General features: G+C 47.6%; 1 protein-coding gene across 2 annotated transcripts in view; it reads left to right on the top strand.

Annotated features, from left to right (window-relative positions):
* Positions 1–15378, top strand: part of Tmem120b (transmembrane protein 120B) — a 42852-nt gene that overhangs the window by 16676 nt on the left and 10798 nt on the right. For both annotated transcript variants that reach the window (XM_046446130.2, XM_046446128.2), the window contains exons 3-6: positions 1213–1329; positions 5622–5681; positions 6342–6437; positions 11878–11967. In XM_046446130.2, coding sequence (XP_046302086.1) covers positions 1213–1329; positions 5622–5681; positions 6342–6437; positions 11878–11967 — 363 coding nt within the window. The remainder of the gene's footprint in view (positions 1–1212; positions 1330–5621; positions 5682–6341; positions 6438–11877; positions 11968–15378) is intronic.

Genomic DNA, 15378 nt, shown 5'->3' with positions numbered 1-15378 from the left:
AGTTGAAAGAAGTCTTGCTGGCCAGGTTTACAGCAGGTATTCTCACAGATGTGGGGTGCTGTCCCCACCAGGGTCTCTGGTTTTGGAGGTACTAGGTTGGAGTCCCAGGTTGCGGTCCCAAGAGTACCTGAGTTCAGTTCTTGAGCCTAGATCATGTTCACTTCTCAGTCCTCATGTCTTCATGGTTTGGGAAGCTCATCTCTTGTAGGTAAGGCATCCAATGGATGCCTTCATCCCCTGAGGCAGGCAGGGAAATTGAGGCTTTAAGTGACGTGACCAGGTCACTTATGTGGGCCTCTGTTTTCGTGCCTCCTGATCAATTCTCCCTTCCTTCGCGGGCAGTTGTTGGAGAAGGTGTTGATCAGATCCCTTGGCTTGGCTGCACATTTTGGAATCAGGGGCTCATAAGGGGTTGAGGAGTAAGGGGTCATGGATCATCATGTAGACACATCGTTACCATGGCAAAGCACAGCTTTCTGATGGCAGCCTCCAGAGTCCCATCTATTTTCAGCCCAGAGTTTTTCAGCCTCAACACCATTGATTATTCTGTGCTATGAAGGACTGTTCTGGGTGTTGTAGAAGGTTTAGCAGCATCCAGCCTCTACCCACTGGGTACCAGTGGGGCTCCTCACCCATGTTGTGACAACCAGAATGTCTCCAGACATTGCCCAGTGTCCCTAGTTGTGAAGCACTAGGTTGCAAGGTTGACCTGTGAGTTAGGGCCCTAGACCAAGGACCCCTCCCACCATCCTAAGGGTGCCATGTCTCCAGACTTTGTTTTTCTAGTTTTAAGAGTTACATCTCTCCAGATGGTGACAATCAGACTGTGATCACCTGCTTATACTTCTACACATTTTCCTGTAGAATAGTGAGGGAAAAAAAAGTTTTGCCAGCTGATTATTGAGATCCTACTGTGTGCCAAGTATCATTCTGGGCTTTATACTGTGTTTACTGAATCATTCTCAAAGGCTATTGTCTATAAGGAAGGGCCTGCTTCTATCCCTACTTTTCCAGTATGGAAAATAAGGCAAAGAAATTCAAGGACTTTTCCAAGGTCACAAGGCTACTGGGAGCCAGTGTCAAGCCCAGAGGGTACAGATGGAGAACTGAGGTTGCGAGAGGCCCTGCTTGGGGTGGACATGTGGAGAGGTCCCTGCTCTTCCTCCATCTCTGAGTAATGCCCTATCTCTATGCCCACACCTCCCATTGCAGGTACAAGCGCCATGCCAGCCAGGAGGAGGCAGAGCTGGTCCAGCAGATGAGTGCCCACATTAAGGAGCGGCAGAATGTCTTCTTTGACATGGAGGCCTACCTGCCCAAGAAGAATGGGTAGGAGCGGGACCCATCCCAGCCCTGTTGTGGGACTCTCACCTCCCTTCAGGGGCCTGAGGTTGAGAGGAAATGGGGAAGCGAGAAAGGAAGGAGAAGGACGCTTCCCTACATGTCTTCTGAGTCCAGAAGAGGCCATCAGCCCCTGCCAGATGGTAGTAATGTTCCTGGGAGGACTCTTACAAGGAACTAGTACCTGCTGCATGTGTGTGCCACCTGGGGTCAAGTGGGTTGGTGTTCTATACCAAGAGAACCAGTGTGTATTGTATGCCTGTTGCACGCCCAGCATTGCACTGGAAGCTCCTATGGTATCAGTCATTTTATTCTCAATAACCTGGTGCATCAGATCATGGTATCTCCATTTTCACAGGATTCAGAAACATTATGGAATATCTGGCCAAGGGGGCTCAGCCTAGGTTCAGCCAGCCCAGGATGTGAATGTGAGACATCCTGACCTTGACCCTGTCTCCTGGTTCCCTAGTGCTGAGTCAGAGCCTCCACCCTTTAGGCCCACAGTGGGATGGAAGGCAGCTCACTAGCCCTATTACATTTTGAACCATTCTCCTAGTGTCTCCTTTTTTGTTCTATGTGGATTAAAAACTTCCGTGAGTTAGGTGGCAGTCATTTTCTACAGGATGAAAAAGCAGCCCAGCATTCTTGACCTTTTTTTTTTTTTCCCCCTCTGTACTGGGGATGGGACCTAGGGCCCCACACATGCTAGGCAGATGCTCTACTAAGCTATGCCTCCAGACCTTTGATTTTTTTTTTTTTTTTTTTTTTTTTTTTTTTGCAGTGCTGGGATTTGAACTTAGGGCCTCACATATGCTGAGCAAGTACTTTACCACTGAGCCACATTCCTGGTCCCCAATTTTTTTTTGCTTTTCACACAGGGTCTTGTTATGTTACCCAGGCTAGCCTTGGACTTATGATCCCTGTGTCTCAGTCTCCCAAGTAGCAGGGATTACAGGAATGCACCATTGCTCCTGACTTCATGATCCTCTTTGCAGTGTTGCTCAAACTTCTGTCCTTGGTTTCTCTCTCCTCAGTTCTTTGTGCATTTGACACCAGATAGAAATTTTAATGCTACAAATGATAGAAAGCCCAACTCAAAGTTGCCTAAGAACAAGTGGAGGATTTATTGGCTCCTGTAACTGAAAAGTCCAGATATAACTTCAGATATTGCAAGATCCTGCTGCTCAAATGATACTCTTAGGACTTGTCTCTTATTTAGCTTTTTTTTAAAACTTTCTTTTCTAATGTGTATATTTCATTTATAGGCAGACTTTCTTTATAAACTGGTCCCCAGCAGCCCTGGGTTTATATCCTACCTCTTAAGTAGTTCTAGTAGAGACACTCTGTTTCTCAGTGCTTCTGGGAAAGAATCTCATTGGCCAAAATTGTAACACATGACCATTCTTAACCAATCATGAGGATGTATTGCTTTAACTGGCTGAGCCAAGGTCATGTACTTTCCCCTTGGGTCTAAGTGGGGTAGTGATTCTCTTGCTTTGCCCTTTAAGAAAATAGGGATTAAATGCTGGGCAGGAGAGAATGTCCTCATTATACTTTCGCTCCCATTATAGCCAGTTGGAAATGTCTTGAAAATCAACTCATAGCTAGGAAGATGGCTTTTCTGTTTTTTTTTTTTTTCTCCTCTCAAGCTTACTATTCAAAGCCTAATTCAAATGTCACCACCTCAGTGAAGCCTTTCCAAACCACTGTCCTTGTGTGGGATTTGTCCATCCTCCCTTGAGGTCCTGTTTGTGCTTTTGTTAGTGTATTAGAGAACAGGCTTTTTTGATGGAGGCCCAACCATAGGATGGCTCCACGAGAGAGAGCCTTTCCTCTCACATGTGCCACCCAGGGATGAATGGGTCAGAGCACTGGGCTGAGAGGTCATCTGAGGACTCAGCATCCTTTAACAGACGGCTTCTCCCTCATGGGGGGTTGTCCTGACATGCATGTACAAATCTGGCTCCCCCTGCCACCCTCCGCTCCAGTTAACTGGAAGGGGAAGGAGAGCAAGAAAGCAAGAAAATCCCCTTTTACAGAAAATGTTTGCCATTTCCTATGGAAGGTGAACACATACCTACATTATGACCCAGAAATTCTCTTCCTAGTCACATACCCAGGGAAAATGGGTGTTTATATCCTCCAGAAGACTGTATATGAACACTCTTAACAAATTAGTGAGACACAAAAGATCACGTATTGTATGACACTATTTATATGAAATGTCCAGAATAGGCAATACCATAGGGACAGAGTAGATGAGTGGTTGTCAGGGACTGGGGGAGGGAGAGTAGGGAAAGTCTGCTGATGGGTGCTGGGTCTCATTTGGTGGAAATGTTATGGAATTAGGTGATGGGGATGGGTGCACAGCATTGTAACTATGTTAGAAGTCACTAAATTGTATACTTTAAAAGGACAAAATTATATTATGTGAATTATGCCTTAATTTACAAAAAAGTATGTTCACAACTAGCCAATAACTAAAAGCATATGGATAAACCTGGAGGACATTATGGGCAGTGAAATAAGCCAGATGCAAAAAATACTGTATGATCTCACTTATATGTGGAGTTTTAAAAAGGTGAATATATAGAAAAAGAGAATGGAAAGATAGTTACCAATGACAGGGGTACAGGGCAATTGGGGAGATGTCAGTAGCAACAGACTTGTTACATAGCTTGACTAAGTTTTTGTTTGTTTTTTACAGGGGTGGGGATGAAACCCAAAGTCTTGTACATTCTAGGCAAGTGCCCTCTCAGTCTTGAGGACTGACCCACAACAGTAGGGGGACTGTTCTTAAAAATATTGTCTTACATGTTGGAAATTTACTGAAAGATTTTCAGTACTCTTGCAACACACTGAACAGCAACCAAAAACTGAAAATAAACCAAATGTTCATCAAAAGTAGAAGAAATGAATCAGTGGTGGTGTAGCCACCCATAGAATACTGCTTACCATGAAAAAGAAGGAAGGACCAAAACGCCCTCTCCACCATGCGGCCTGCACATTGGTTTCATTAATGAGGTTCTTGGCATAAAAGTTAGCTAGCAGAGATCGAAATAAAACACACAGACTCAGTTACCTTTTTCTATGACCAGGTCCAAGACGGCTCCCTTCTCTGGCTCCAACCTCGAACCACCCGTAGGGCAGCAAGGATTACTCAGGGCTAGCAGGAGAGAGAGAGAGCGAGCACGCCAGGGAGTAGCCTTTTATTGGGGAACAAGAAATTCAGGGGATAATTCCATCCAATGAAGGTTGAGGGGGGCCGCACTCCAAGGTCAGGGTCAGTGATTGGGCCCCCGGGGTCAGTGGTCAGTCACACCCCCACACGGACGGGTTCTCTCATCAGGAGAGGGTCGGGAAAATTCCGACACAGCCAGAAGCCTCAGACCCAAACCAGGAGTCACCCAGTCACGCGTGAGAATGGCTCCCCACAGCCCTCCACATGGATGTAGCTTGGAATATGGAGGGAAGGAAGCCAAGTTAAAAGATTCTACCCTCTGTACATATAGGTGAAGTTCAAAAATAGGCAAAATGAATCCATGGTGATAGAAAAAAAGACTGGGGGAAGCTGACCTGGTTGGGCATAAGGGAGCCTCCTGGGGCTGGAAATGTCTTATTCTTTGACCTGAGTGTTGGTTACCTGTACAAATACATAAAAATTCATCATGCTTGTGCTTAAGACATGTATACTTATGAAGGTTATGCCTTAATTTTAAAGACAATCCTAGCTGGGCATGGTGGTGCATGCCTGGAATCCCAGTGACTCTAGAGGCTGAGGCTGGAGGATTACAAGTTTGAGAACAGCCTCAGCAACTTAGGACAACCCTGCCCTATCCCCACCCCTGCAAAAAAAAAAAAAAAAAAAAAAAAATATATATATATATATATATATATGTATGTGTGTATAAAAAGGACTGGGGATGTAATTCAGTCGTAGAGCACCTCTGGGTTCAATCCTCAGTACCACTTAAAAAAACACTTTCTAAATTGATCTAGAGATTATACTTATGCCTTCACCTCACTTCATTGCCTGGAACTTAGTCACACGCTTACATCTGGCTGTACGGGAGAAGGGGCAATAGGTTCTCTAAGCCAGCTTTGATGGGGGAAATGAGCTAATAGACATCCATGTACAAGCTGCCATATTCTTGAATTAATCATTGTTCTCATTTGCTCTGGTGCCTATTTTCTCATATTAAGTGCTCAGTGCATAATTTTGGGTGGGACGACTCTCAAGGCTGTTCAGGAATGTGGCTCTCACAGGTCTTTCCTTCCAGGCTCTACTTGAATCTGGTCCTTGGTAATGTGAATGTGACCCTCCTCAGCAACCAGGCCAAGTAAGTATGCCTGGACCTGCCCCTCCACCCAACTATTGGCTCAAAATCCAGGCATCTTGCTCTTTTCACTCAGGGAAGATAGGTCCAAGCTAGAATTTTTACATAAATCAAAGCAGGTTAGCAGTTTGGGCTCTGGCTTTTGGTCTTTCTGGCCTGGTCCTCCTTAGTGGGTAGACACCTTGGGGAAGGTTTCCTTCCTTCTTTTCCCAGAGTCAATATGTTGGTGGATAAGGTTCCCCATTTCCCATGAGAGTGGCCCCTGCTCTGTTCCCTTCATATAACATTTATTACTTCCCTTGTTAGAGCATTTCCCATGGGAAATGGGTGCTCCTGTCCCCTGGAATCTCTCCATTTCTAGGCAAGAGTGACCCTTGTGTTTCTGCTGCACCACTTGGTTGAGGGAGAGACTCTATCTCTGCCCTGCCTCTTTGCATCATGGGCCCAAAGCTCTAACCAGGAGTCCAGGGACAGGGGGACCTTTTGTAGTTGGCCCTCTTTCCTTCATTGGTCACTGCTGACTCAAGGCCAGTGTCTCCTTTAGTGGAATGTGCAGGTCCTCATGGGTTGTAGCAGTGGTGGTAGTCCTGGAACTGGCAGGGCTGGGAGTGGAGTGGAATACTAATAGAATGTGACCTTTCTTGGGGGGTTATGTCATGGCAGGTTTGCCTACAAGGATGAGTATGAGAAGTTCAAGCTCTACCTGACTATAATCCTGCTCCTGGGAGCTGTGGCGTGTCGCTTTGTCCTTCACTACAGGTAGTGGGGCGTGGCAGTGTGTGCATGAGCACATGTGGTGTGAGGAGGGGGCCAGGAGAGAGAGGTGGCCAGATGGAGGCAAGGTCCCTTATGCTCCTGGAGTGTTTGGTGTGATAAGATATAGGGGGGAAGGACCATTTCTCATGGGAAACTGTAATGCTGATCACCTGTGGAGGGCCTACAGGGCTGCTGGAGGGCCCTCTGATGCAGTAGTTAAGACAGAGTCCAGTGTGGCACATCCATACAACAGGATGCTGTTCAGCCAAAAAGCAGAATAAAACACTGACACATGCTGCTAAGTGAAGAAGGCAGACCCAGAAAACCATGTTGCATGATTGCATGGATAGGAAATATCCACGGTAGGTCAATCTAGAGACAGCTCAGGTCAGAGCCTGCTGGAGGAGGGGCTGGAGGAGGGGCAACAGGGAGTGGCTGTTCATGGATTATAGGGTTTCTTTTTGGGGTGATAAGAAAGTTCTGAAATTAGGTAATGTCAGTTGCACACAGTTCTGTGAATATAACAAAACCCACTGAATACTTTAAAAGGTAAGTGGATTATATCTGAATTGCAAAAAAAGAAGAAAGAAATTTAAAAAATACAAAAAGAAAAAGATTTAGCCCAGAATGCCTGGGTTTAAACACTGGCTTTGAGACTAACTGGCTGTTACCATGGGTGGGTTCCCCCTGGGAGCCTTAGTCTCCCCATCTGTAAGACAAGGTGACAACAGGCCATACTTCACAGGGTGGGGAAGGTTCAGTGCATCCACATTCTGTGGTTGGCAAGCTCTCCAAGGAGGGAGGTGGGGCTGCGCTGCACTGCCCTGGGGTCCTTTCTTCCCTCTGGCCTTGGTTCTTCTGCCCTCAGGGGAGGCAGCCAAGTATGGTTTTGGATTTTGTCCATGTGTCAAGAGTTTATTTTCTGCCCTTGGCTGAGAGTCCAGCTGCTGATCTGGCACTCAGGTGACCCGACAGGCTCTCGCACGCCCTGGGCTCATGTCTGCCTGCTGCGTGGAGCCTGGCCCACTTCCCTGGGGGCAGAGGCTGTGCACACCAGTAATACCTGCTCACCCTCCCCTCTGGAAGTGGTAAAAGTTCTTGGTGTGCAACCATATTCCCTTGCATGGGGACCTCTAGGGCCCTCCAGGGGAAACCTGGACTGTGTTGTCAAGTTCTTCACCCAGGGCCTGGATGGATAGTCCCATTTCTCCCCCTCCCCTATGTTTCAGTCTCCTGGGGCTGCCATAAGACGTCCCACCAACTGGGGGAGCTTAAAACCACAGAAATCTGTCCTCTTCTCTGGTGGCTCGGGAGGCCAGAAATCAAGGTGTTGGCAGGCTCCAAGGCAGGTTCTTCCTTGGCTGTCCTCCCTGGTAGTCCGTAATGTTCCTTGGCTTTAAGTCCTTTTACCTCAGTCGCTGCATCTGTTGACACATGGTTCCATTCCTGAGTGTCTCCCTCATGGCCTTCTTGTAAGGACACCAGCCATTGGATTTAGGACTCACCCTAACCCAGTATGACTTCGTTTAAACTTCTCACATTTATAAAGACCCTATTTCCAAATGAGGTCACATGCTGAGGTCCCAGTGGATATAAGTTTTGGGGGCTGAAAAAGGGGCAGGGGGTGGGACTGGGCAGGCAGCTTCTCTCTCCTGGTGACCACAGGGGAGCTTGCTATGGAGCCATTAGTACTTGCTACTGTTATTGTCACTGTCACCTTGTTTTAGGACTGGGCTCTCAGGAAGATCACAGCCAGGCATGGTTGCATGCACCTGTAGTTCAGCTACAGGTGCATGCAACCATGAGTTGTTTGAGCCCATGAGTTTAAGATCAGCCTGAAAACATAGCCAGAATCTATCTTCCCATCTGCCCCCCAAAGATCACAGCTTAATATTCAGTGTGCCCAACTAGCAGGGTTATACTTTCCCCCTTGGCATAGTTTCCTTGCTGGGTGCTCCACCCAAATGCCCTCCTTGATACCTCTAAGCTTGCAGTTTGACAGCCAACAGCTTCAGAGCCCTGGGTCCTAAGCCCAACTCTACCACTCATAGGCTATGTGACCTTGAGTATAGCCCTTCACCACTCTGCTTCCTCGTCTTTCCCATGGTCCCTAGGACCCCTCTTTTCCATGCTGCCTGGTGTTTAGGAAGATTTTTCTGGGTATCTGAGGTACCTAGAAAGTTTGAGACTTCTCTCTGCAGTCTTCAAGCCAAGAAGCTGTCAGGTCAGAACTGCTTTATGGGATTTCAAGCCAGGTCTCAAGCCTTAGCCAGCTGCTAAGCGTTGGATCTCATTCCAAGGCTTAGCAGCTGTGTGATCCTGGGCAACTCACTCCCCCTCTCTGAACCTTTGTTTCCTCATCTGTAAAGTAGGAAGTAGTTCCATCCTTGGGTTTCCTTTAGAAGACAAATATATAATACCCCAAGACAAGTATTTCAGTCCCTATGATAGATGATCTTAGGAAACACGGGTAGCCGAACGAAAAGTGAAACAAAGAAGAGCCATCCCATAGGCATTTGGAGCTCAGTGCTGCAGAGAATCCAGGACAGTACAGAACAACCTGGGATGTCCCACCTGAGGGCCAGGCAGCTGGTGTCTCGTCCTCCCACTGCTGTCCATCAGGGAAGCTAGGGACTGCTCCTAGAGGGTACTAATTCCTCCACCTTCTGATCTGCTTTGTGCACCAGAAGAGTGGCTGTGGTGGCCCAAGAGAGCCCTGGGTACATCAAGAGTGGCAGGTTCTGGCAATTGGAAGTGATGCAGGCGTGAGCGTGGTACATGTATCTGCTTTGTGCAGGGCTTTTCAAGGATTCAGAGTGACCATCCGTGCAGAATGAGCGTAGCATAGCAAGTTTCCGGTTACCAGTGCTGACCAGTGTGAGAGGCTGAGTAGTGGTCCCGTCCTCGTCTCTGCAACCTGTGAACACACTCTCTTATATGGCAAGAGGGAATTCTGCAGATATGATTGGATTAAGGATCTGGAGATGTGCAGGTTAGCCTGGGTTATTCATATGGACCCAGGGTCATCATAAGAGTCCTCATAAGAGGGAGGCAGAAGAATCAGAGTCCCAGGAGGAGATGTGATGACAGAAACCAGGATAGGAATGGTACAAGGACAAGAAATACGGCAGCCTCTGGAAACTAGAAAAGGACAGGAAGCATATTCTCCCTGAGAGCCTCCAGCAGGGATCAGGCCTGCCAAAAGCTTGATTTTAGCCTGGTGAGATCCAGTTCAGACTTTTGACCTCCAGAATGGTAGGAGATTAAATGGTTTCTTTAAACCGTTTAGTTCAAGGTGATTTGTTACAGCAGCCATAGGAAACTCACACACTTTGCCAAGCAGATTGAGGCCAGCACCTGAAGCAAGTTAGAGCAAGTGCTGGAACCATAACATTTTGTTTTGACTCCTGTCTTCATCCAGAAGATTTAGGAAGGGATTAGCGAAAATGTCCTTGTATCCACAGCTGGCTATTGTGCTTTCCTCCTGCTGGAGGTGAGCAGGAAAACCTGCATTGAAAGTGACCCTCACCCAGCTGTGTGTAGTGGCACACGCCTATAAACCCAGCGGCTCAGGAGGCTGAGGCAGGAGCTAGTTCAAAGCCAGCCTCAATAATTTAGCAAGGCCCTCAGCCACTCAGTGAGACCCCGTCTCTAAATAAAATATAAAAAGGGATGGGGATGTGGCTCAGTGGTTGAGCACCCCTGGATTTTGGTACTAGACTCCCTAGTACCAAAAAAAAAAAAAAAAAAAGTGACCCTCTGTCCTGGGATACCTGTCTCTCGCCACCCTCACTTCTCGTCCAGTCCTGTGGGCCTCTGATTCCTCAGTGATAAGCTTCTGAACCTCATTTTGCAGACTGGATGGTCTGGTACTTCCAGAGTTTTAACCCAGGACATGCACAGCTCTGCTACACTGGGGACACTGTCTTAAGCACTCTGTATTAACTGAGCTCGTGAGCATGGCAGCCCTTCACAGCAGGTGCCATTACCCTCCCACATTACAGAGGGGAAGTGTGGGCTTCAAGGAGCGGCTCACTCATCCTCAGTCCCACAGCTGGGAAGTGACAGAACTGGGATTTGGACTCAGGCCTGGAATTCCAGAGTGAATTCAGGAATCCTGACCTTCCTGAGACTATCTTTGTGGGTGACAACAGTTCAGCCCTGGGGTCTGAGGGTAACTGTCATCTCACTCCACAAAACACAGTCACATAGCTTCAGAGACACACCTAATTTTATTCATTGTTGCCGAAGTTGCATCCTCCCTCCTTCCCTCTGAGGGAAGAGGGTCTCCCACTTCAGGGAAATTGGGGTGTTTTTCCTCCCTTATCTGCAGACAGCCCAGACCCATGGTCATTTCTCCTGGGAGAAGTCTTTCTGGCACTGGCAGGTGCAGAAGAGCTTCCCTGTCAGGGTCAAAGACAGAGCCCTCCACCAGAGCCTTTGCTGGCAGGGGTGCCTCAGAGGGCTGTTTGCCACTGGCTCTTTCCCAGGACCCTTTGCCCTGGGATGCTCTGGTAGGGGGCCAGCCTTCTCACTTTACAGATGGCAAGCTGAGGCCCACAGCCCCATGGGCATCAGCAGTCCATTCTGTCTGCATCTGAGACCTGCTCAGCTGGGTTCCAGGCTACAATCACAGTAGAAGAGGCAAAGGAGTATTTCTTCATTTAGCTTGATAGCTCACATAGGCCATTAAGACTCATTTCATATGTGTAACAAATGGTTTAACCAGGTGTGGTGGCACACACCTGTAATCTCAGTGAGTGTGGAGGCTGAGGCAGGAGGATCCTAAGTTGGAGGCCAGCCTCAGCAACTTAGTGAGAGACCCTGTCAAAAATTAAATTAAGGGGACTGGGGATATAGCTCAATTGGTAAAGTGGTTGCCTTGCATGCATAAAGCCCTGGGTTCAATCCCCAGCACCACACACACACACACACACACACACACACACACAAAATTAAACAAATGAAAAGGTCTTGGGATCTGTCTCAGTGGTAGAGACACCTAGATTCTATCCCCAGTAACCCCCACCCCAAAACTACCCGGTTTGAGAAGATGGGAGGAATTTGCATCTTACCATTGAAGACAAACAACCTAAAATAGAACAGTTCTTAAAGGTCCTTCTGTTGTCATCCAGAATCTTCCCAGACAGGAAGAGTTTAGAGATGGGTTGCCTTGGGCATTGGACCAGGGAGGAGGAGATCCTCAGCTAGAGCCTGGAGTGCAGGTAGGGCCCGGTAGAAGGAAGAGCAGTGGCCCTGGACATTACAGGGAGAGAGGAGACATCCAGGGTCCAGACTGCTGCTTGCCAAGGTGGAGTAGGGGTTTCCAGAGGTAGCGCCTGCCATGGGCAGCCCTTGCCCTGGTGCTGTCCTTTTGGGGTGAAGGGCTGGCTGTCCTGGTGCTCACGTTGCTCCCCTCCCTGGGGCTGTTTCTTCATGCCAGGGTGACGGATGAAGTTTTTAACTTCCTGCTGGTGTGGTATTACTGCACCCTGACGATCCGGGAGAGTATTCTCATCAGCAACGGCTCGAGGTAACTGGGAGCCCAGATTGTGGGGGGCGCAGAGGGAGCCAAAAGGAATTCTGTCATGAAGGGGAGTCAGGTGAGGATTGATACCCTCAACCTGCATTCCCTTTCCTCTTGGGGGCTCTGTGACCCAGAGAAGAGGGACACTGCATCTGATGCTGCTGGCGCAGTTTCATGTTCATGGTTATTCTGCAGAGGTGCAAGGAATCCTACTTCAAACTGGTTTAGTGTAACAGGAAATCTGTTGTCTCACAAAATGAGCAGGTTCATTGGTTCTGACTTCAGGTAAGGCCTAACCTAGGTGTTCTGACAGTGTCATCAGGACCCATTTCTCCATCTCTCAGCTCTGCCCTCTCCTGTGTTGTTTCACTCTCAGGCTCCACACCATCACTCTTGGCAAGCAGGACATATTTCTCTGTTCCATGGCTCAGCAACTGGGTCCCATTGGTTGGGTCCAGGAGCTGACTGGGTCTCTGAACTGCTGCCCACCAGTACACTGCTGTGACTGACTAGGCTGGAGCCTCCTGCCCACCCTGCAGCCATTGTTAGCAGCACAGAAACACTTGTCAGGAGGGGAAAAGTTCCTCAGAGGAATACTAGGATATTATTTCTAGGAGGGTGATGAGTTTTGGTGTCAAGAGTGGAAGGTCCTATACAAGGAGATGGGGAGAAGAATAGACAGGTTGGTGAGGGTCTTGGGCCAAACGTATCCTGTGTTAGGAATGAGAATTCCTGGGTTCTAGTACCAGTGCTGTCACTGAGCAGCTCTGTGGCCCTGGGCAAGCCATATCCCTCTTTGGGTGGTTTTCAGGTCCCTTGGGGGAAGCGATTGCGTTAGTGTCATGAGTGAATCTTGGCATGATTGGGTGTCCCCAACTTTCCCCATCTCTAAAAGGTTCTGAGTCTGAGAAACCTCACTGTTTTTCTCTTGGTCTCCTTTCTGTTCTACCTGCCCTTGAGCAGAGTCATGGGACCTAGTTAAGATCCATTACTTGGAGGTTGGGAGTAGAGTATGTTATAAGGCCCGGGATTTGATCCCCAGCATGGGGGGTAAATAAAAGACCCATGCCTTGCCACGTAGAGGACTCATTTTCTGAAGGTCTGATTCTTTGGGGGGTGACCATGGAACAGCCTCCCAACCCCTTCCTACTTCCTGCTTTCTGGGACTGGTAAGGATCAGCCAAGAAATGAACATCTGCCAAACCCCTGAAATTATTTGCCAGCTTCTCACTTTTTTGCCTGGTGGTCTCTCATGGCAGGTCCCTGCCCTGCCGGATCTCACCCTGAACAAAAAGCCAAGAGGTAAGGACCACCATATCCCTCCTGCCAGCCCATGGGGGTGGGCACAGTGACTCAGGAGCACAGCCTATAGCACAGCTGTTTAGACAGATCAGTGTTTCTCAGACTGCTCATTCTTGTCCTGTCCTCACCATTTTTGCCATATTCATGTACAACCTGGGTGATGATCTCCTTACATTTTAAATCAATCCTCCTTTTTTTTAAACTTAAATGTATATTGATTTATGATTATAGAAAACTTTATTTCACCATCATTCATGGAAAACAACCAGCAGTTGGAGAAGAGTTCTGTAAAAGTATCCTACTATTTTCCCTGTAGAGATCGTTGATGTCAGTTATTCTTGCTTCTTGAGCCCTTGGGCCTGAAGTTTGCTCTGTGTGTGTGTGTGTGTGTGTGTGTGTGTGTGTGTGTAGCAAAAGGGGGATGAGCAGATCTCAAGAGGCATTAAAGATATCCTAGCATGTAACCCAGACTCTCCTCGAGTTAATCGGGAAAGGAGAAGAACTAAACAGTGGACCTTTCCTTGAGGTTCATTACATTTGGTGTGATGCTCTCATGTCATCCTAAAACTGGGTGGCATGCACCTATGCTTTGGGGAACACTGAAGTAGAAGACCTTACCAAATAAGTAACATTCATAGTACAATTAATTTAATAAGTAAATTCATATTAACATTAAGTTATAAGTAACATTAATTTTAGAGTGAATAGTATCTATCTTTTTTGGGATGTGGTTGGAAAGAATCCAGATGATAGGGAAATGAGACCAGGGCAATTGGCAAGACACTTTTATCACTAATTCTTTTCTGTAGCTGTGGACTTGCCATCATCTTGCTGTTTCACCCATATGCTGAGCTTCTATTAAGAGAGCTTGGGTGGGGAGGCTGGGGTTGTGGCTCAGCAGTAGAGCGCTCACTTAGCATGTGCGAGGCCCTGAGTTCGATCCTCAGCACCACATAAAAATAAATAAATAAAGGTATAAAAAAATTAGGAGAGATAACTTGGGTGCATGCTTTAACTTTAACAGTCATCCACACTTTAGGAAGAGTTATTCTGTCCAGTTTTTTATTGTTGTTATTTGTTTTTACTATGTTGAGCTGTTGGTGGGGGAGTTACCAAAGAGAAGGAGAGAGAGTCCCTGAAATTGTGGAGCTCAGCGCCGGTACTAAGGGAGGGATGGAGTTCCAGAGACAAACCTCACTTGCCTAACAGTTTAGCAGGAGCTTTCCTGGCTCCTGGGTGTTGATGCTGAAGGAAGAGCAGGAGTGTTTTCTCTGGGCTTTCACAGCAAAGCTTTCTGTACATTTGCTCTTCCTGCCCCCAAGTATGTGCTGTTCATCACATATTTATTGAGCACCAGACACTGAGTTACAAGACTCCAAGATAACTCACACTACTTTTTGGGAGCACTCACAAATTTAAAAAGGCCCTGTCCTGGTAAGTGTGGCCCAAGAAATCTCAAGTTGTGATGGAACCATTCCTCCAGGCTGTCATCCCACACTGGCCTTGGGGAGGAGAGCCTGGAATGAGGCCAGTGGGCCCAAATGAGGGCCTCAGCTTCTAGAATGACGGCAATAAGCTGTGGCTGGCTTGTGGGGGAGGGGATGAGGCAGGTGGGCTGAATCTGGGTGACTCAAAACTTGTGACTCGTTTTCAACATCTGCTACAGATTTAGTCTCCATCCTCCTCCAGCTCCTTCTCAGAGCTGATTTATCCTGGGGCGGATGAAGAAAGATGTCCAGGAGGTTTCTCCTGCTCTGGCTTCTCACCAGGGAATAGCTAAGAAACCATTCCCAAAAAGCATGGGCGGAGGCAGCAGGAGGGCCCAAGTTGGGATGCGTGCTGCTTTTCTCATTTCTTAAGTAGCCCAGAGCCAGCTCAGGAGCTTAGGGCTGGTACCCAGCAAACACCCCATGGACTTTGTTGAAATGAATTGAAGCCAGGCTCTGCAGTGAGGAAAGGTCTTTGAGACCATACTGGTATTATGGGGACAGTAGAGCAGAACCAACCATATGCACCTCCTGCAGGCTTGTCTCCCAGAGACATTTTTTAAAAAGATTTTTATTTTTTATTCTTAGTTATACATGACAGTAGAATGGACTTTGGCAGAATATACAT

The sequence above is a fragment of the Marmota monax genome, unplaced genomic scaffold (assembly GCF_021218885.2).
Source record: "Marmota monax isolate L192 unplaced genomic scaffold, Marmota_monax_Labrador192_F-V1.1 WCK01_AAM20220418_F8-fsc00092, whole genome shotgun sequence".
Lineage (NCBI taxonomy): Eukaryota > Metazoa > Chordata > Mammalia > Rodentia > Sciuridae > Marmota > Marmota monax.
The sequence above is the reverse complement of the archived record's forward strand: the minus strand, read 5'-3'. Positions and strand labels throughout refer to the sequence as shown.